The sequence below is a fragment of the Phoca vitulina genome, unplaced genomic scaffold (genome assembly GCF_004348235.1).
Source record: "Phoca vitulina isolate PV1807 unplaced genomic scaffold, GSC_HSeal_1.0 scaffold18, whole genome shotgun sequence".
NCBI classification, from domain to species: Eukaryota; Metazoa; Chordata; class Mammalia; order Carnivora; family Phocidae; genus Phoca; species Phoca vitulina.
In genome coordinates, this window is record NW_022589721.1 from 34,376,177 (window position 1) to 34,397,254 (window position 21,078).

Here is a 21,078-nt window from a genome sequence, read left to right on the forward strand (position 1 = left end):
GGAAATAACTTTAAACGGGAAAATTTTTAAGTACAGAAACCTCAAGTAGGGTCTAAAAATGGAAAAGTTGGGAAACTAGGCCTGGGGAGTCGGGGCCTGGAACACCAGGGGGAATGTGGGTGTGGGGCGGGAAGCAGCCAAACGAGACTCCAGGGCTTCTGCCCCGCCGCGCACGGACAAGCCCTCCGCCCCACTGTCTGGCACCGGGAGCGAGAGGGCGCCGAGGAGGGCCCGCCCATGGCGGGGGGGGGGCGCCTCCCGTCGGTTACTAAGCGACGGCCCCGCCGCCACCGCCGCAGCGCCTGAAGGAGCCGCACTACCCGTCTGGCGAAACTCGGGCAAGGGGCTGACCCCGACCGGCCCGGATGCCCCTCCAGGTCCCCCACCGCCTCCCCGGCCCAACCCCCTCCCCACCCGACCCGACCCGGCCGTCGAGACCGCAGGCGGAGAGCGACCCCCTTCGGGGAGGCGGGCAGGGGCCCGCCGTGAGGTCAGGGTAAAGAGAGGGACGCGCGCCCGGGGCCCGGCCCGACCCACCCTGCAGGAGACGGATCTGTCGCCGTAATTGCTCCTTTTCCTCCATCTCCCGAGTCCGCGACGCCCGGCCAGGCCCCCGCGACGTCATCGCCGCGCGACTGTTTTCCCCCTCGGGCGGGGCGGGGCGGGGGGCGGGGCGGAGTCGGGGCGGAGTCGGGCCGGGCTGGGCCGGGCCGGGCCGGGCCGGGGGCGGGGCGGGGCCCGCGGGAGCGCCGAGACTGCGCACTGCAGCCAGGCCCGGGCGTTGGCTGGGCCGCGAGGGACGGGCCGTCGTCCTGGCAACGGCTGCGGAAAGGCGGGGCCGCGCGCGCGCAGAGCGAGGGCCGGGACTACGTCAGTAGGGAGCGCCGGCAAGTGGCGCAAGCGCACCGGGACGGGGCGGCGACCGAGCGGGGTGGGCCGGACCTGGGGCGGCCGCAGCTGGCACCCGGGCCGCGCGGGCTGTCGTTCCCTGTAGGACGAGACCGGGAGCCGCGGAGAGTTAGACTCCGGAGGCTCTGCGGGGGCGACCTGGTGGCGCTGTTAACGCTGCTCCGTGGGCTCGGGCAGGGGAAGACCGAGAACGAGGAGCCCCTGGGTCGGGAACAAACAGGTGCACACAGATTTGTGCACTGCTGGGGGGTGTGAAATGGTGCAGCTGCGGGGAAGGCAGTCTGGAGGTTCCTCAAAAAATTAGGAATAGTAGCACATGACCCAGCGATTCCCTGCCCCGGGCGGGCGCCCTAGAGAAGTGAGAGTGAGGGCAGGGACGCACGCCCCGCTTGCACGGCCCTGTTCGGGAAGCCCGGTTCGCAGTCGCCCGCCATCCGTGCGGGCTCCCCCGCAGCGCGCCGAGTTAGCCTTGCGGAGGGAGGCTCTGCTGCCCCATGGGCCAGCCTCAGCCGCGTGATGCTCAGGACGCCAGTCACAGAAGGGCAACTAGCGCAGGATTCCATTTATGAGAACTGTCCAGAGTAGGCCAACTGACAGCCCGCAAGCAGGCCAGAGGTGACAAGGGCTGTGGGAGGGGGAATGGAGACCAAGTGCTTAGTCAGGGTTTCTGTTTGGAGCCCCGAGGAAGTTGTGGACAGACAGGATGATGACCGTGCAGTATTGGGAATGTACTTAATGCCACTGAATTGGACACTTGAAAATAGTCATGGGACAACTTCTATGTTGTGATTTTTTTTACCACAATAAAATGAAACGGACAGAACGTGTTTGCCACAGACCTGCACAATAGCCAGTGTTACGGGAAATTCTTCAGGCGGAAGGGAGATGATGTGGCGCGGAGACACATACATGCAGAGGGCAGGAAGTGCAAGTTTGCTAGTAAATGTTAACCCTCCTTTCTTACATCCTCTAAAATAAAGAGTTACAGCAAAAATAATAAAAGTGTGAATAGTGACAATGATAACATACCATCAGCGCTCACTGTGGCAGACTGGCATGGCCCCTGCACCAGGATGACACACGAATTCATGAAGTTTTCCATAAAAAATAATTGTGGCTTATGCCACATGTAGAAGCAAAACATATGCCAACAATGATGCAAGTGGTTCACAGGCGCTGTCTGCTGGAGGTGACCGCCCACGACCCGCCTCCAGGTTAGTGCCTCAGCTCCTCCAGGGCTGAGTGCTGCCCCACTTCGCAGACAGCGATGGACAGTCTGAAGGACTCTTCTGCAGTGGTGGCATGCCAGGCTGAGAAGAGCAGCCTGCCCTGGCCGGCTGGCATGGGGCGGAACCCCAGCTGGGCATCCCTCCCAACCCAGATGTCTTTGAGGGGAGGCACAACCGATCTGGAACCATCTTTACTTCCTGTGCCCTTTCTGGTCCCTTTGCAAGTACCACCCAGGCCTGGCCATCCTCTGTCCTCCCCTCCTCCTCTCCCACTGCCACTGTCCTGGCTGAACCCTAACTAGAGTGTCCATCTGTCCCCTTCCCTCTTCCTCCCCCACAAGCAGCCAGAGGCACCCTAGGAGGGAGGCCTTTTGGACAGGCTCAGGGTGACTTATGTATCAGGACTGGTGTAAGATCCTTAGGTTTTGGCAAAACTCTGAGGGCAGGGGAGGGGCATTCTCAGTGAGTGAGATGAAATTTCCCACGAGGGATCTTGAAAAGCACTCCTTTGGGCTTGACTTGTGTTCCTTCTCTTGAGAACCCTACAACCATCACCTTGTGAATGAGTTGGGGCTGGCTGGATAGAGGAGGGACAGCACGTGTCCAGTTATACCACTGACCCTTTTGATGGTCAGCCATCAGCCAGACACGTGAGAGGATTAGTTGCCAGCTAACTCCAAAGCCGTGAACCCAGGCGATACCCCGTGGAGCAGAGATGATCCATTTCAGCTGTGTCCAGCCTAATGGCATAATTTAGAGCAACTCACGCATCTATGAGTGAATGAGCAGATGTTGTTGACACCACTAAGGTTTGGGGTAATTTCTTACACAGCACAAACCGAGATTCGTGAGTCTAGCACTGAGCCTGTTCTCTTCTGCGTCTGGACCAGGGGTGTCTGGACAAGCTGTCCGGTCCAGGGGTGGCGGAGAGGAGAGCCCAGCCGCTTGCCAAGAGGATGCACGGTGTGGAGATTCGTCTCCTAGGGCTGAGAAACTGTAAGTAGGATGTAAGTGCTGTCACAGTTAACCTACTAAAACCTATCTTAACAGTTACATTCAGAACTCGTTGACGCCCATCAGACTGGCAAAAATGAAACCAATCTGCCTTCAGTGTTGGCTCAGGGGGTCAGGGGGGCAGAAACTCACTGCTTACTCTGGACATCGGCATAGCCTTTCTGAAGGGCGATTTGCAACGTGGGCCAAGACCCTGAGTACTTTCTGAGTAATTGCATTTTTAGGAATTCCCCTCAAATGACACATTCTGTATGAACACCAGACAAAAATACTTAGCCTGTTCATAGCTCTTGACAGCATGCCAGGCCCCGCTCTGGTGTCGACATCAGCACACTCAGGTGCCACAACCGTCTCCGGGGTCACTTCCATCTGAGGGACAGGTCCTTGTCTGGGCCTCCCCCATCCTGCACATCCTGGGCCGGCCGCTGGGTGGCCGTCTCCCCCGCCGTGCTGTCTTCTTGCTGACCACCCACACTGCCGGCAGCCTTTCTCCCCCACCCCGAGGTGCTCCTTCCCAGAGGGCTGCCCAGGTGCCCGTGTCCGTTGTGAAGAACTTCTCTCTCCTCGCAGGGCTGTCTTCTCCCCGAGCCCTGGCGGCCCCCACCTTCTCCCACACCCAGCTTCCCCTTTCCCTTTGCGTGTTTTCTCTGCCCTGCAGCCCAGGCAGGCTGCTTCCTTCCTGAGCTCGTCCCACCACAGCCGCTTCCGCCCGGCCCCACAGCATAAAGCTACCCCGGGGCGCAGCACCTCCCCAAAGGGAATGCGGTGTAGCCAAGCGCACTTTTGTCAGGGAATACGCACAAAATGTCCAGTCTGTCCTGCGTTATCTGCTTCCCCCCACCCAGCCCTTGGGGACCCTCCTGCCAACTCCTTCCCTCTAGATATGCAAGCAGGTGGGAGTCCTCAGGTGGGAACAGGTGGTGGGCAGGCTGGGACCACTACCCCATGGATGCCCCCTCACCTTTCATCCCAGAGAGAAGGGAGCAGGACGTTACTGTGGAAGACAAATGCTCTCAGGGGCCCTATGGACCCCTGCTTCACCCCAGCATCCACCCCACACCTAACCCTCGCCAGAAAGCACGACTCTCAGACCCTCTGGGCCAGATCCTTCTGGGAGAAAAGTGTTTCGGTCTCCTGTTCCCAGAATCGCAGCATTTCCACAAGGCTCTCAGGGACCAGGATGGATGAATCTCACGAAGACCACCCTCCGCAGGCCCAGTACTGAGCGAACCTCAGCACTAGTGTCCAGTGGATAACTACTCCCCTCCTGCCCCAGCGAGGCCTGGACTCCAGCAGTGAGCGCTTCTCCCAGCTGGGGCAGAGTGAGGCTCGGAAAACCAGAAGCAAGAGCAAGGGGTGCGCGTCCTCGGGCAGAGGCCCCGTTGGGGTGGGACGGGCTTCTGTGGCCCCCGCCCCAGCAGGCAGACAGCTCAGGGGACCAGAGATATCACAGCAGATCCCAGGGCAGGGGACTCTGAAAGGAAGCAGCGGCCCTGCTGCCTTCCTGCCACCCATGCCCCTCCTGACTCCTGGGGCACCCCTGAACTGACACTGCCCTGCTCTGGGGCTGACCCGTCCCCCCCACCCCCCCGGAGATCTGCCCACCGTTGACTGAGCAATGCTGGGCAGATGCGCCCCAGCGTCCGGGCTATTGACGGGTGGCCGTGGCGCTGGCGGGAGGGATGCCCCACGGGGGACTCAGTCCCCAAAAGATGGGACTTCTGGGGCTTCTGTCTGCGCTTAGCACCGTCTGGCCCTGCAGCAGCCGCCAGCAAGGGCTCCCAGTGGCCCCGAGGGCGGGACAGAGACGTAGGCACCGGGCGGGAGGAAGGGGAGCCCAGCCCCCGGGGGAGCCTGCGGAGGGCGTGGGCGCCGACTTCCCGGCACCGCGGGAAGCCGGGGAATGTCCCTGGAAGGGTCGGCGCTGGGTGGAGCGGGCCTGGGTGGCTCCCACTCACGGGCGGGTGGGGGTGGGGGGCGCTGCACGGGCCCCCATCGCGGACCCGCGGAACCTGCTGCCCCCGGCGCCGGCCCTGGTGCGCGCCACCCTGAGCCTGGAATTCAGCTGCCTCAGGCCATCGCCCATCCCCTCCGCGATGGGGCCGCTCCCGCCAGAGCTCTCTGGGTTATCTCTGGGATCTGAAAGCCCTTTGCCAGGGGCTGGTCACCCCCAGGGCAGGGTCTGCGCTGGATTGCCACTGCCACGCCCTGCACCAGCCCCGCACACCCGGTGGGTGGAGGCCGAGTCCCTGGTTGCCCAGAGCTTCCTCCACCTTGGGGCGGCCGGCCTTGCTGACCCCTCCAGGCGCACAGACGGAAGTGCCTTCCCTGGCTCCGTCCGGGGTCACAGCTTGCCCTCAGAGACGTGTGTGCTCTCTAGCTGTGGACCCCCAGGCCTTGGCCGGGCGGCCTTACCTACCTCAGCGTAACCTAGGGCTCGAGGAGGACAGAATGGCGCCCCAGAGTTCCTGGCGCCCACCCTTCGCCTCTTGAATGGGAGCCAGGGAGGGGATGGGGTGCAGGGCCGGCCCCTCCCACCTTCTTTCCACCTTTTCTCCCCAGCAGGCTCTCTCCTGCCCCGTCAGGCTGACCTCTGTCCTCTGGCAGGAGTCAGGAGTCCCTCTTGTTTTGGTTATTGCTGAAGAACTGAAAATGGGAACAGCAGCCGTGCCCTGGCCCCACCCCACCCAGCCTGAGGCGTAGCAGCCCCAGGTAACGGCCTCAAGGCAGGTGGGCACTGTGTGCCACCGTCCGTGGCTGCCATGGCCAACGTGGCCAGCGCGCCGCCCCTCCCGCCCACGGATGGCTCCTGCCTGGCACCCCTGCCTCAGACCCAGTGCCCGGGGTGGCCGCGTGCAGGAGCAGGGAAAGCAGCAGGCTGCCTGCAGGAGAGAGGAGCCCAGGTAGGACAGCCTCCCGGCACCGACAGCCGAGGCCGTACTAGGCCTTGCGGCCCCCGACACATGATGGCACATGACGCAACCAACGTGTACGGACACACGTATCCGCACACGCAAGACACGTATGAACACATGTACACGCGAACACAGACCTGCGCGTGCACACACGCACACACACGCACACTCCCAGCCGAGCTCCTCAGGCTCTCGGGGCCCCCCCGCTGCCGAGGGCACCTCTTCACACCAGCAGACGGGGCCCCGCGCCAAGCAGCACCTGTACCCGCCGGCCCGGAGAGCCCTCAGGCCTGCGCCCCGGGCTCGGGGCCTGGGGACAGGAGCCACCCCGGCGGCCTCATGACGCCCAGGGACGGCTTACGGGCTTGTGTGCGGACTGAGTGGCCGAGCGTGCGGGAGCCTCAGGGTGTGCGAGGCCCGCCGGAGGGGCTCTGGTGAGGGCTCGGGAGCGTCCCGGGTCAGCGCGAGCAGGACGCGGTGGCAGAAGGAGCCCGCGGGGTGCGAGTCTCACAAGCCGGACAACAGGGGCGCTGAGGGGCTGGTGGCCGCCTGCGTGTGGAAGCCCGACCCCAGATTTTCTCAGTGACAGCTTTATTGACGTAACGCACATACCACGCGATCCACCCACTTGAGGTGCAAAACTCCACGGGCCTTAGCGTATCCAGAGTCAGAAACCAGCACCACAATTGATTGTAGAGGATTTCGTCCCCTCAAAAGAAACCATGTACGTATTAGCTTTGACCCCCGCCCCCCCACCGCCCCGGCCGCCGCTCGTCTACTGTCTGTGGATCTGCTGCTTTGGAGGCCCACCCGTGCCCATTCGGGTCGCAGCGCGTCAGTCCTTCCTGCCTTCCGAGGGCTGACGGCCCTTCTCTCCTAGGTCTTCCCGAGGACGGATGTCACGTGCCCTTTACTCAGCTGATGGACATTTGGGTTGTTTCTACATTTTGGTTTTTTCAAATAATGCTGTGTGAGCCTTCACGGGCAGGTTTTGGTGTGAGCTTTTGTTTTCATTTCTTTTGAGCCCAGCTAGGAGAGGAGGGGTGAGGCTGAGGGTGGTTCTCTGTGGAACCTGCGGGGGCCCCGCCCCCAGCATCGAGGGGGCTCCAGTCTCTCCCCCCCTCCCCTGTCCTCCCCCCTGCATGGTGGGATCTGGGACAGCAGAGGGGGTGTGGGGCGTGGGGGGGCTTCTCAGGGGGGTTGGGCTTGCGGCTCTCAGCTGGTTCGTGATGTGAACGTCTTCGCGGTGCTTGCTGACCTGCACATTTTCTTTGGAGGAATGTCTGATGGGCTTGAGTTGAAAGCAGGAAACCACGGGAAGTACCACCAGCTGGAGGTGGAGGCTGTGGGCGCTGGGACCGCTGGTGGGCCCCACTCTGGGCGGGCAGAGGGGCCCCGCGGGGTGCACTGGCTGGGGCGTTTCTGGGAGTGCCGGCCAGCCGGGCGTCACTAGACCGAAGTTTCACTTTTGGGTCTGGGCGCCCGCCCTGTGCACTTGCTCAGAGCTCCCCAGCAGAGCAGTACAACTCGGGTCTGCAGGGTGGACCTGATTGCCGTCGTGGGCCCGGAACCTGGGGTGACAGTCACGGTGAGCTGCACCTCGCGCCCGATGCCATTCCCTGCTGCCGGGGTGGGGGGGGGGTGGAGCTCATGCTCAGTGGGGGTGATGCCGGCCCTTTTGGGGGATCACCTGGTCCCAGCACCCTCCCAGGATTTCCCGCAATCCCAGACCAACTTAGGGAAGCCTGAGGCCTCTGGGAAGCCCATCTGGGTTTGGGCTTGACTCCAGGGGGGGCCTTCCAGGCACCCCTTGGCCCACTCTGAATTCAGACCAGCACGGAGGCTCAGAGGTTTCCTACTGACCAGAATGGCTGGGAAAGCCCGCCTCCTGTGGCCCGGGGCCCAGGCCTCCTGTGTCCTGGGTCAGGCCTGCTTTGGCCTCTGGTCCCTGAAGCCTCAGCCTTGGACTGGTGGCTCATGGAACTCTGGGCACAGAAAAAGCCCTAGAGGACATACCTGGAAGCTGGGGACGCTGTGGCTGGACCTTGCTGGGGGCCCCTTGCCAAGTCCCCAGAAGCTTGGTGGTTCCTGCTTCTTCTGCCCTCTGAACACCTCAGCCAGGGAGACGGCTGCTGCAGCAGCTAAAGCATTGGCTGGGGTCCCCCTGAGGCCCCTGCCTTGCCCTGCCCTCCCCCGGGGGCTGCTTTTCAGGAGTGGCTCTAAGCCTTGTTGGGCTGACAAAGTGACAAAGGTTTCTGGGGGTGGCTGAGGGCTGCCCCCCCCAGCTCTGAGAGTCCCAGCGCTTTCTCAGGCTTCCTGTAGGCACTCTGGCCATGGTAGAGATGGCGCGAATGCCGTCCCAGCCCCACGGAGACGCTGCAATGCATGACAGGGTAGACACTTGGTTTCTTTCTGTGCTAATGATCAGGAGCAGGAATTTTCTGACCGTCAGAGCGTCCCAGGACCAGCCTGTGGAGAAAAGAGCTCCCTGTCATTGGAGGTATCCAAGTAGCAACTGTTGCCCCATCCCCCTCTCTTTTAGCCCTGAGGGCAGCATGGCTGACCCGTCTGTCCTCCTCAGGAGCAATGGCATCTGCCTTTGAGAGCGTGATCAAGAGTGTGGTCCGGGAGCTGGACCACAGCGGCGAGCTCATCCCCGTGGACAGCCTGCGGAGCTCCACCAGCTTCCAGCCCTACTACTTGTTGGGAAGGAAGCTCTCGAGATCGTGGTTCTGGAAACCCCGCTACAAGAGCATCAACCTGTCCATCAGGGACATTCTGGAGCCTGATGCCCCAGAACCAGGTACCCCGCCTGCTGGGAGGGGAGGCAACTGGCCAGCCTGCTGTCTGCTCTGGGCTTCTGGGCTTTCTGGTTTCAAAGGACAGGGCCTTTTTAAAGGTCCCTCTGCCCAGGTGGGACGGGTGGCGGGCAGGAGGACGGGGCCTCAGCTCTGGTCTGGCTCTAGCTGTGAAACAAAGCGCGCCCATCCACATCTACGACTCCATGGACGGGGAGCTGCAAGGCAGCGGGGAGCTGGAAGCCCCAGGACAGGGGAGGTTTGCAGGCGGGGCGGCGATGTTTGATAACTTCAGCATCTCGATGAACGTGCGTACACTGCAAGTGGACCCCAACATCTGGGACGCCATGAAGCAAGAGCGGTGAGCCCCCCGGGGGGTGGGGCCCTGCCAACCCCAAGCAGCCGCTGGGTCACAACCCCGGAGTGTCAGGAGTCACAGGGTGTCCGTGCCAGGCCAAGGGTCAGCACAGTGGCCGGGGGGGGGGGGCAGTCCCCAGGGGCATGCTGAGCCCAGCAGAGGGAAGGAGGCTGCAGAGGTAATGGGGGACTGCATCCTGAGGGCTGGGGTGGAGCAGAGCAGACACAGGGACAGCCTGAGGAGGATCATTAGTTCAGGGTAGAGATTTGAAATTTGAATCCAGGGAGGGGCAGGGAATGGAGGGAGAAGCAGCTAGACAAGCAGCCGGCCGAGGGGTGGGTATCTCCAGGGGTCTGCAGGTGTCCGCTTAGCATCCCTGGATCTTGTCCCTCCCCGCCCCACAAACACTGCTGGGAGCCACCAGGGAGGGAACAATGGGACTCCTGTGCCTGGGCCGCGTCAGCCCCCGGCAGCGTGGCCCTGGGCTGGGGAGGGCAGGACACACCCCCACAGCTTCCAGGCCGACCCCTGCCACAGGCGCCTGCGGCAGCCCGAGCACAAGGTCCTCCAGCAGCTGCGGAATTGTGGGAACGACGTCTTCGTGGTGACGGAAGTGCTGCAGACGCAGAAGGAGGTGAAGGTCACCCAGGCCCGTAAGCAGGAGGGCTCTGGCCAGTTTGCACTGCTTGGACCCATATCTTTGCAGGTGCGCGGCATGGGCCATGGATCAGGCAGGGGGCGGGAAGGCAGGCGGGGGTGCCCCCTCCAGCCTACCCAACCTCACGACCCAGAGCCCAGTCCTGAGCCCACGTCCATCCCTCAGGGCCAAGGCCAGGGCCACCGGAGCCGGAAGAAGACAGTCACCATCCCCTCAGGCAGCATCCTTGCCTTCCAGGTGGCCCAGCTGCTTATTGACTCAGACTGGGGTGAGCTGGAATTAGGGTGTCTCTTGGGGCCCAAGCCCCATGGCAGAGGCAGGCACTCGGCTGCACAGCTTCCTGGGTGGCTGAGGTGGCATGTGGGGGGTGGGGCACACGGAGCCAACAGTGCCCGGTAGGCCGGGGGTGAGGGAGAGGCTGGGGTCACTGGCCGACCTGCCCCCCATCTCTTCTCCCACCTGGCTGCCAGATATCTTCCTCTTCCCGGACAAGAAGCACAAGAAGCAGAGGACCTTCGGGCTGCCCAAGGAAGGTGAGGCCTGTGCCCCTGCCACCCGGACTGGGGCCTTCTGCACAGCCCGGCTCAGCCAGGAGGCTCCTGGGGACCGGCGGCGAGAGTAAACGCACACGCACACACGCGCAGGCCGGGGGGTGGGGGGGGCTATGAGGCAACACCAGCACTGGCCTGGCCCAGCCTCACCCCTGCCCGGGCTGCCAGTGTTGGGCTGGTGGCGATGCACTGGGAGGCCCGGGGGCCTGCTCCCCGCCCTGACTCACCTGCCCCGCCCAGGCCACCAGCTTACAAGAGGCGCAGGCAGCCAGTCACTGCTCTCCGGATGCTTCAAAATACAGTCGGGTCAGTACCTTCTTGACAACCCTGGGAACCTGGGTGGGCGCCCCTTTCTGCCCCCTGGGAGTCCGCCCTTCCCAACCAGGGCTCTCCAGGGTCAGTCCCGGCCCTCTCCCCACAGACGGGTTTGCGGAGGACTGGTCGGCAGTCACGGGAGACTTCCGGGGCCTGCAGGCAGAGGTGAGGGCCCAGGCCCAGGTCCTGCAGGTCTTGTCCAAGGAACTGTGCGAGCGGCTGCTGGCAGGCCTGGTGCAGGTGCTTCGGGAAGAGCCAGCCCTGCAAACCCTGGAGGACGCGGTGAGCAGCCCAGGGGACTGGGCCGGACGGGAGGGGCCTGCGCCCGGCCCCCCGGACTCACCGGCCCCTCCACGTGTCCCCAGCTGGAACAGGGCCTGTGCTGTGGGTCGGTGGCCCCCCTGGATGGTCCAGTGGACGCCCTCCTCAAGTGCCTGGTGCAGAGCTCCGGAGAGCTGGAAGTGCACCTGGCCAGCCCCATCCTCTACCTGGTGGAAGCGCTAGCTGGTGAGAGGCTCCTGGGCTGGGGCAGGGAGGGGCAGGGATATGGGCTTGTCCAGCGGGTCCTTCTGGAACCCTCTCTTAGCTGAAGTCTCCCCCCAGTGCTGAGTGAGAGCCAGCATGAGCTGCTCGTGGAGATGCTGGAGACAGAAGGCCTGTCCGGGCAGCTCAAACTGGTAAGAGAGCGCGGGTTGCAGCTTGCAGGGGCTGGGCCTGTGTGTGGGGCCCCAGGTGCTCCTAGGATGGAGTGATGTGGGCAGGTGCTGGATGCTGGGGGGAGACGGGGGAAGGGTAGCTCACTGGCACCCTCCCTCCCCGTTCTAGCAGGTGGGGAGCGTTTTGGAGCAGAGCACCCCCTGGCAGGAGCGCAGGCATGTGTCCCTGCCACAAGAGCTCCTGGGGAGCAGCTGGGACCCAGAGGCACCTGCCTGGGTCCTGCTGGAGGAATGCGGCCTGGGCGTGCAGGTGGACGTTCCCCAGGTGTGCTGGGAGCCCCAGGCCCAGGGCCGCACGTGTGCACTCTACGCCTGCCTGGCTCTGCTGTTAGGCCTGAGCCAGGACTGCTGTTAGGGCGGAGCCTGCTCGCCTGGGCAGCTCTGCGGGGTGGGGAGCCCACCCGCTGCCAACCCTGGGAGGCCGAGAGCCCACCCCGGCCTGCAGCCAGTTCATCCTGGGAGGTGGGGAAAGCCAATAAATGTGATGTACAAAGCAAAGATGGCTCACCGAGTTTCCGAGGGGGCCCCAGATCCGGGGAGGGAGCACGGGAGGGGGCTGAGCACAGGTGTCCCCTCCGTGGTCCCGCTGCTGTGGTGCCATGGGGCTAAGGGGGGCCGCCCTGTGGTGGGACCTGGCCACTCTGGAGAGACCAGCCGTGTGGCCCTGGCCCCTCCCCCGCGGGCTGGCCTGTGAAAGAACAGGGACAGTGCGCAGCTGTCTCGGGGAACTCGAGAACTGGGGCTGCAGAGGGGACCAGAGCAGGTGAGGCTGACGAGCACAGGCCTGTTCTCCTGGGGCTGCGCCGAGGCTCCCGGACAGGCAGTGACCCACGCCAGAGACCTCGTCTGAACAGTCAGGTCTCGTCCGAACACCTCTCCTCAAAGCTGAGAGTCCGTCCCTGGACGCGGAGCTCCTGGCCCCCGAGCTGCAGACCCCTGGGCGTTCAGCGGGCCTCAGCCGCCCGTGGCAGAGGCGGCCCCGAGCGTAAGCACAGCTGGTGACTGACGTGGCCGCGTCTCCAGGAAGGTGCACAGCTGGGAAATCTGCCTTTCCTTGGTGGGAACTGCAGTCAGCCTTCCTCTGCGTGCTGGAAGGTGGAGGAAGGGGTGGTTCCGTCACTGACAGGCGGTTTCAGGCCTCACCGAAGAGGACGGACAGTAGGTTCGGCGGGACCTAGGACATTAGCCCTGGAGAATATCTAGCATCCCAGCCCAAGAGCGAAATTAACATCAGAACAAAGGCAGGCTGCACCCCAAACGTCCCCGATCCAGGCTACACACTGCAGGAAGAAGCTCGATGCCCCTCAGGCCTGTCTGACTTCTCCAGGGCCCATGCTTCTCTTTTGGGAACCCCCATCAGGGGGCACTTGAAAGGCAAACCAAGGTGAACGAGCAGTACTGCAATAGCCCCAGTCTTAGGAAGTGTTCGAGAAACAGGAGCCCCTGGGCCCTGAGATCACCCTCAAGGCAGGGGAGAAGGCGGGTCCTGGGTGGTCCCACCAAGCCCCAGTTGCAGCGTCGGACCATTGGTCCTCAGGTTCCAAGGCCACCAGTGCCCTGAGAGCACTGAGACCAGGGCAGCAAGTGTGGTCCAACCCTAGCAGCAGGTTGGCGGGCCCTGTGCCGGCAGACCCCCCAGGCTGGACACACTCACCCACACACAGGGCCGAGGCATGGCCATGGGACGGGGCAGCCCAGCAGGGAAGTCCCTGAGAAGACTCACTCTCCCAGAGCGCAGCCACACTCCGGGCCTTCGGGCCACAGGAACTCTGATGAACCTCACACCTGGTGGGCAGGCAGTCCAGCGGGGCTCGCAGGTACTGTGGGGGAGGGGGGCGTAGCAAGGTGGGGGTGGACACACGACCACGAGCTGGCAGATGCATTGTGCGAGAGACAGCCTGCACTCCTGCTGGCCGGGTGGGGTGTGGGCAGTACGGAGGTGGGGCGACAAGGGGCCGGCTGCTGCATGCCCGAGCCTTCGTCTGAGCCTGGGCCCTCCTTCCGAGAGGGCATCACTGCCCAGCCGTGCTCTGCTGGGTGACGGCAGTGGGCAGCGAACACTCACCCCAGGTTCTGGCTCCCGGGCTGCAGCTGTGGGGAGGCCGGGCTTGCTTCTGCCCTCAGGGGCCATCACTGAGGGGAGCATGAGGCCCCTGCTCGGCCCAGCTTACATCAGGGACTCTGAGGATGCTCCCCGCTCACACCAGCTGCCTGGAGGGAAACTGAGGAGGGAGACCCAGCCCTGCCCAGCACCCCCATCCTGGGAGCTGCGGTCCTCCTGGATGGGTGACTGGCTTGAGAGCCCCCAGGCCAGCACAGCCTCCCAGGACACCCCAAACAATCCTTTCCTTCCCCCTCCCATCCTTCCCGGGAGTCTGAGGGCCTCTTCTTGTAGCTTAATCTTGTTTTGACATCTGCTTTGGAGGGTCTAAACTAATACACCAAACCATGCTCCTGGTTCCACACAGACTCATGCCCTTGGCCTGACCCTGCTTGGGCCTAGAGAGACCTAACCTCCTTCCTGCCTGAGCTCCTGAGCTTTCTCTTTGTCTCAGGCAAAGCCCTGCCTGACCCTGGCCATAAACCTGGACCCTGAACCATCCTGACTCTAACCCCGCCCGGCGGGCTGACTCTTCTTCCTGGCTACACTCTGCCTTATCTATAATCCCAGCCTGAGCTGGATATTGTACCAGGCCAAGGTCATCAGGACTCCATCCTTGGCCCAGACCCAGTCCCCAGACACATGCCAGACCCTTTTAATCCATCTGTGTTTATTTTAAACACTTTCCACAGGGGGCAGGCAGGACCCCAAGGGGTCCCCAGACTGGGGGGACTGGTCCCAATCCTCCAAGAGACTGTGTGAGCCAAGGCCTCTCTGAGGAGATGGCTTTGGGGGGTGGGCCTTGAAAGGCAAGAGAACATTTCAAGGTAGGCATTCTGGGTGGAGAAGCCCACCAGGGCCCAGAGAGGCTTCTTCCCAGCAGGTGCAGTCATGCTATCCTCGTTCAAGCCCGGGCAGGGCGCCGGAGAGCCGGCCGAGGGCTCGTCTAGTGGATGCGGATGGCGGCCCCTCACCTGAAACCACGGTGTCACCCAGGCCTCCAGCGGGGAAGTCAGGGGAAATCTGGAGAACACACGCTGCACAGGGGTGGGGGGGTGGGGGATGGGGCCAGGCCAGTGAGGAGCGGGACACGTGATGGGGGACGATGGGCTGCTGGGGAGGAGAGCCCGGACAGGCAGGGGAGGCTGAGCCGGGCTGTGCGCAAAGACCCAGGAAGCAGGCAGCCTATCATGGCGCCAGCTCGCAGGGTCGGACCAGTTTCACAGTGTCCCCCATCGGACCCCAGCTCGGGAGGCCAGGTGCCATCCAGGCTGGGAACGCGGGGCACACTCCAGGGAGCTGGGAGAGCAACAGGCCTAAGTGGGGACAGACAGACGCATGGGTGCAAGAGGCGAGGGGGGGGGGGCCGAGGGCAAGATGGTGCTCGGACAGAAGGCGCGGCTGTCCTAGGTCGCGTGGCCGTCGTGGCGGTGTGTTCCTAGAGAGGGAGGGTTTGTGTGCATCCAGTACCAGGCCCAGGGCGGCCCTCAAGCGGACCTCTTCTGCAGACCTGCCCCTGCCAGGACTGGGACCCCAGGTACCCTCCGGGCTGGCTCGGGGTCAGGCTCAGCCAGGTCCCAGGCAGCCCCAGCGGCCTATGAAGCTCCGGGGCTGGAATGGGCTGTTGGCATAGACTGGCAGGGGCCGGGTGTGGTGCCAGAGGCCTGGGCGGAGTTGACGCAAGCAGCGGGGCCGGGCCTGTGCGCGGGCCAGCAGCGCCACCTGTTGGGCGGACACGTGAGCCGCGGCGACCACGGCGGGCTCTGGGTCACTCTGCAGCTGCCCCAGCTCTGCAGGGATAGGGCAGCTCAGACAAGGTCGGAGGGCTCTCAGAACCCCAGGCCCCTGGCCCTCCACCCAATCCATTCCCATCCACTCCATCCTAGCGCCCCCAGCCTCTCCAGGACCCCATACCCTGGTGAGCAAGCTGGGTCCTTACCCTGGAACAGGGAGTCCAGCAGGTCCTGGCTGACGCGGCCGGGGCCGGTGTGATGGACGAGGAAACCTGGACCAAGACATGCCTGTGAGCGCTGGCCCCAGGCCCCATCGGGGAAGGGCTGGTCCAGCTCCCAGAGCTCTGAGCTCGAGGGACAGACACCAGGACCGCCTCACCTAGGAGCACAGCAGCTGCCCAGCGCAAGGGGTCCTGTGGGCTCCGTAGGTAGCCCTGGGTCTGGCTCAGGAAGCTGGGGATGTGACTTGGGCACTGCTGAACCTGGGGGCAGATGGGTTTAAGACCGTGCAGGAGGACCCATCCCACATGAAGAGGAGGTGGCAGACGCAAGCCCAGGGCCTGGGGTCCCCTGGGGAGCCCCCAGTGCAAGGCACCAGGGCCTGAGGTCTTAGATCTGCCACCACCTTGGCTGGGAAAGCAAGGAGACTCAGTTGTGGCAGGAGTGCCCTGCTGTATACTGGACCAAGTGGGCAGCTGACCACACCCCATCGCTGTCACTGTCCCCCGCTACTGACCAGGCAGCAGCAGATGCGGCTTAGGGCCTCAGGGCTGTCGTAGTGAGCCACAGTGACCACGTCCTCCAGCAGGCCCCAACGCAGGGCCTGGTCACAGCGGGCCAGGGTCCACTCTGAACTCTAGGACAGGGGAAGGGAGCAGGGTTAGGGTCCAGAAAGCGGCAAGAGGTAGCTGGGGTGGATGAGGGGTGGAAGAGCCCAGGGCAAGTGGTCCAGGAAAGACCAGGAACCGGGAGCCCTTGACACTGGCACCCGAGGTCCTTGTAGAAATCCCTGACCTATCATCTTAGGAGACACACAGGGTGGGAATGGGTAGGGCTCGATGGGGACCGCAGTGGGGCAGTCTTGGGGGGCAGCTGACCTCAGCAGCGTCCCGGCTGGGATCTTGCAGGCGCAACAGCAAAGGGACGAGGCTCTGGAGCACCAGCTTCCTCAGGGGGCCGCGGAGGCCCACCCGGAGCCCGCCCCGGCCCCGCCGCACCAGCGTCCCGAGAAGCCCCGCCGCCGAGGCGCGGACCGAGTCCCTGGCCTGCGTGGGAGGGCGCGGTCAGGGCAGACCAAGGACCGGGAGAGCCTAGGGCGGGGCGGCAGTCTGGGCGCCGATCCGCGGGGCCTGGTGGGGGTGGGGGTGCGCGGGGAGGAACGGGGCGGAATGCGGTGGGGGGGCGCCCGGCGGCCTGGAGGGGCGGAGCTTACGTCGTCCAGCAGCCGCGGGAGGCGCGGCCCCAGCTCTGCGCTCAGCAGCCGCACCGGCGCCCGAGGCCGCAGCAGGAGCCTCCGCAGCGCGCCCAGCGCGGCGTCCAGGACCCTGCCGTCGCCCTCGCCTAGCGCACCCAGCAGCGCGGGCAGCAGCTTGCTCACGTGCCGCACCTGCGGGGGCAGCGGCTCGTGGGCGGCCCCTCGCGGCCCCCGCCCAGGTCCCCCCACCCCAGCCCGGTCCCTCACCTTCCCGCGGTTCAGCGCGAGGTGGCCGAGGCCCAGCAGGCCCAGCCAGCGCACGGTGGGCTCGGGGTCGCCCTGCCAGGCCCGGAGCCGCTCCAGGATGACCTCCTCCCGCAAGAGCCTTGCTGTGGGCCGACTCTGCAACAGCTGAGAGAGAGGCCCCGGGGTCAGCGTGCTCGAGGTCCCCATGCCGGCGGCGCTGCTTAGGGGCCAGGTCCACCGGCGCCCCTCACCACCCACGTGGAAGCAGGCTCACCCCGGTAAAGAAGGCCATCGCCGTGAGGCGCTGCGTGTCGTCGGGGCTGCGCAGCCGCGGCAACAAGCTCCCGAACAGGCCCCGCAGGTGGTGGTCCGCGTGCGCTACCATGGCACTGGATGGGGCGGAAATGGGGGTGCTCCCTGCTCTTACCGCCTCGCCCCTCGAGAAGCCTCCACCCGACCACCCTCCTGCCCCAGCCTCTTCCCCAGCACCCCCTCCAGCACCTGGCCAGCAGCAAGACGCCTTCTAGGTGGGTGTGGACTCCCACCAGCCTCCTCCAGCCTCCGGCCTGCTCCATGCACGTGACCACCATACGGCCACCATCCCCGGTGAGCAAGGCCTTCAAGGCCTCCACGGCGCAGCTGCGGTGGGGGCAGGGAGCAAGTGCGTGCGGAGGGCTGGAAGGGCAGAGGCCCAGCCCTGGCTGCCCTCCGGTGTGGGCCCTCACCTGGCGTGGCTGTGCGGGGGCCCTCGGTGCCATGGGGCCCGCACCTTCGGGGTGTCAGGGGAGTGCCCGCGCCGCGCCAGCCGGTGGAGCTGTGTGACCAGCACGAGCAGGAGGTGTGGGTAGAAGCCCCGCGTGGCACCCACACAACCGGACACTGCCAGCATCTCTCCAAGGGCCCGTGTGGCCTGCGGAACAAGCAGCCCAGCTCAGGCTCTGGGCGCCCTGGACAGAGAACTAAGACAAAGCCTCAGACACTCCGGCGAGAGCCCGCTGCCCCCGCACCCCTGGGGCCAGACTCTCCGACCCCCTCAGCCCTGGGGGTGGCCCCCGGCTGCGCTGGCTCGTCACCTACCGCCAAGGCCTCCAGCTCGGGCCCGGCTTCATCCTTCAGTGCCCACAGCAGCTGGACCAGCACCTGCCCATTCACGCGCTGATTCCGGCTCAGGCTGCGCCACAGCTCAGCTGCTGCCCTGGGGGTACGAGCACCTGAGACAGGGTCCGATGTGGGGAGTCCCAGGTCAGGGTGGGAGGTGGCCTTGGGGACTCCAGCACGGGGAGGAGGGGGTAAAGCATCCCCCAGGCACTCCACCCGCAAACCCCAGAAAAACAAAACAATCGCCAGCTGTGCAGACTGTCTGCAGCTGCTGGGCGGGGGGGCCCGCAGGGTCCTGGGGGGCCAGCAGCAGGGCCACAAACCTGGTATTAGACACAGTCACTCTACAGAGCGAGACCCGACATAACTTCTCCCGGGCAGACCGACCAAAGAGCCAGCGGCGTCGGGGAGAAGCAGCCACCCGGCTCGCTCGTCCCCCCTTGGAGCCCCAGGCTGGGCTCCTGGTGTGACCTGGGCGGGGAGAAAGCAGGCCCCCCAAGCCAGGGACCCCAGGCGAGAGGGGTGGGGAGTGGACGGAGGACAGGAGTCAAGCAGAGGGATTTCAGAGGCTCTGCCCCCTCCACATCTCCCCCCACCCCCGGGCTCGCCTCCACCGCGCATCAGGAAGGGGGAAGGAAGCTGCGTGGGGGCCTCGGGGATGTGGTGGCTGGCCTGGGGGAAGCAGGTTACCGGTCCGGGGGCAGGGAGCTTGGCAGCAGCGCACACACCACCTCCCGAGCATGCTCCAGGGCCAGCGCGCTCAGCACCCGGAGGGCCGCCCGCCGGGGCCTCCCTTCGGCCAGGCTGGGCACCTGTGTCAGCAGTCCCCGCACCAAGGCGTACACCTGGCGGGGCGGAGCAGACGGCTGCGGTGCACCACTCTACCCCCACGGGGCAGGTGCAGCCCGAAGCGAGTGTGCTTGGCAGGTGCTCACTCCCAGCCCCCAGCCCTGGAACTCAACAGCAGGAGCTCGGGGGGCAGGGAAAGGGTGGTGGCTCACCTGGTCCTCCAGACGCTTCCCCCGGGCCTCCAGAGCCGAGGACAGCGTGAGCGCAGTTGCCTGGGTCCCCGCAAAGCCGGCCTCTTCCAGGCAGGCAGCCGTGTACACCGCCAGGTCGGCAAGGGCCCCCTCCTCCCAGGGACTCTGGGGGTCCTAGGGCAGGGTGGATGGGATGTAGAGTCCCCTTGGCTCTCCCAACGCTCTTCCCCAGCACCCCCCACTTCCTCCGTGTGGTCCCCTCAGCCTCCCTCCCCGCTCACCTGATAGGGCCCCTCGGGGGCTGGCTCTTGCCTGCCGGGCAGGGAGCAGGCCTCACTGCCAGCCGTGGGGATGGCAGCTGCACCCTCAGCTTCCACCTCGGGTTCAAGCCCGTGTTCCGGCTGAGGGCCAAGGGAAGAGCGACCCGGGGTCTGCCCCTGGTCAGCCTGCCCCTGGTCAGCCTGGATCCCTTCAGCCAGAGCTGTCAGGGTTAGAGCCCCCACAGGGCCCCCCTGGGCCCGGCCCCACGCCCCCCAAGCCATGGCCACCGCACCCCGCAAGCGGCTGGATCCAACCCGTAGCGCCTGCCGCTGGTTCTCCCAGGAAGTCGTGCCCAGGCCTGACCTAGAAGCTGGCCCAGGGCAGGCAGGACCAGGGGCAGGCGTGGTGGCGCATGCGTGTGTGCTCATACTCTCCCTGTGTCAGGGCTGGGGCGTTCCAGAGGCACCCGCAGGTGGGCACATCAGGGGCCCAGGAAGGGCCTGCGTGCCCTTGCTGCTGGCCGGCAGTACCAGCCTGAAGCTGGGGTGTGTGGGGTCTGCTCTGCCCACCAGGCCCTGGGAAGGGATGAGATCCCTGGGATGGTGGATCTGCAAGAAGAGGGGGAGAAGGACCCTTCACCCTGACATCCAACCCGTCTGGGCGGGGAGACCCCCGGCAGGTGTGGACAGCCCGGAGGAGACCCCAGCACGGTCCAGGGTCCAGAAGTCAGGGCCCAACCCTGAGCTAAGGCCCTGCCTGATTCAGCCCTAAAGAAGCAGCTGGGTGGGGCGCCTGGGTGGCTCAGTTGGTTAAGCGACTGCCTTCGGCTCAGGTCATGATCCTGGAGTCCCTGGATCGAGTCCCGCATCGGGCTCCCTGCTCGGCAGGGAGCCTGCTTCTCCCTCTGACCCTCCCCCCTCTCATGTGCTCTGTCTCTCTCATTCTCTCTGTCTCAAATAAATAAATAAAATATTTAAAAAAAAAAAAAAAAAAAAAAAAAGAAGCAGCTGGGGCCAGGCAGGGCCTGGGGCCAGGAGCTGGGCTGTCCCCACTACATTCTGACCCGGCCAGACATCTTGGGGATGAGGATGGTTGAGAAAGGTGTCACCAGCTCTGAGCTCAGGCAGGCCTGGGCTGGAGCAGAGGCGAGAGGAGTGCCCCTGCTGCCATACGTCGGGGTGGGCCTTCTGGGTCCTGGCCCGTTCTGAGGTGCCCCCTGCACCCAACACTGGAATACAGGGTTCCTGGGTCCTGGCACAGAGGAAGGGCACAGCTGAGAAGTGGTGGACCTGTGGGGGTACCTGAGGCCTGTATTCTGCCATGTGGGTGTTCGTGAGTCTCTATGTCTCCAAGCCTCATGCTCCCCAGGGCTGGCCTGACCAGGTCTCTGCCCCAAATCTTGTCATGCTCACCTGGTGACACAGGGCACTGCCCAGCCTAACTAAGCCTTGGGATCCAGAAGAGCCAGTCTGGTCAGATGCTTGAAGAGGCGGAAGTGTCTCAGGAAGCACCGCAGGAGGCCAGCAGCCCTCCACGCCCTTGCCTGCGCTTGCCCCCTCGTGCTGCCTGGATCCGAGAGGCCCGGCCCCCCCGCCCCACATGACTGAGAACAGCTCTCCCGAGTGGTTTCTGTGGAGCCCGAGTCGCCACAGCCAGCAGAAACCTGACTAGCTTTGTGCGCACAGAGGCAGGACCAGCCCAGCACCGTTCATTTCTTCACTGGCTCTAATGCCACTTTCCGTCCCTTCGTAAGGCTCCCGGGTCAGGCCTGGCTGAGCCCAT

General features: G+C 64.7%; 3 protein-coding genes across 7 annotated transcripts in view; 1 reads left to right on the top strand and 2 right to left on the bottom strand.

Moving 5' to 3' along the window:
- The window catches only part of ZC3H3 (zinc finger CCCH-type containing 3), a 91,425-nt gene extending 90,811 nt beyond the window's left edge, over nt 1–614 (bottom strand). The window contains exon 1 of the mRNA XM_032415845.1: nt 538–614. Coding sequence (XP_032271736.1) covers nt 538–583 — 46 coding nt within the window. The 5' untranslated portion in view covers nt 584–614. The remainder of the gene's footprint in view (nt 1–537) is intronic.
- Nucleotides 615–7,278: 6,664 nt separating this feature from the next.
- GSDMD (gasdermin D) lies at nt 7,279–12,074 on the top strand. Of its 5 annotated transcripts, none has more exons than XM_032415811.1 (12): nt 7,279–7,655; nt 8,496–8,567; nt 8,649–8,870; nt 9,034–9,226; nt 9,761–9,929; nt 10,047–10,149; nt 10,352–10,414; nt 10,673–10,738; nt 10,854–10,912; nt 11,113–11,254; nt 11,351–11,424; nt 11,573–12,074. In XM_032415811.1, the coding sequence occupies exons 3-12, from the start codon at nt 8,654–8,656 to the stop codon at nt 11,816–11,818; spliced, it is 1,332 nt and encodes a 443-aa protein (XP_032271702.1). In that variant the 5' UTR covers nt 7,279–7,655; nt 8,496–8,567; nt 8,649–8,653; the 3' UTR covers nt 11,819–12,074. The 5 variants fall into 5 exon arrangements, with proteins under 5 accessions (XP_032271702.1, XP_032271701.1, XP_032271699.1 ...); XM_032415810.1 differs by having other exon boundaries at nt 10,854–11,029; nt 11,576–12,073; XM_032415807.1 differs by having other exon boundaries at nt 7,280–7,655; nt 10,854–11,029; nt 11,573–12,072.
- Nucleotides 12,075–14,619: 2,545 nt separating this feature from the next.
- On the bottom strand, nt 14,620–20,087 carry MROH6 (maestro heat like repeat family member 6). The gene is made up of 14 exons (XM_032415821.1): nt 19,317–20,087; nt 19,057–19,209; nt 18,746–18,900; nt 18,035–18,152; nt 17,683–17,867; nt 17,459–17,596; nt 17,232–17,346; nt 16,979–17,122; nt 16,730–16,903; nt 16,395–16,562; nt 16,034–16,153; nt 15,677–15,779; nt 15,504–15,569; nt 14,620–15,354 (listed from the first exon to the last, which is right to left on the bottom strand). Exons 1-14 carry the CDS (start codon nt 19,722–19,724, stop codon nt 15,131–15,133), a joined length of 2,271 nt encoding a protein of 756 aa, XP_032271712.1. The 5' UTR covers nt 19,725–20,087; the 3' UTR covers nt 14,620–15,130.
- Between the last annotated feature and the right edge of the window lie 991 nt (nt 20,088–21,078).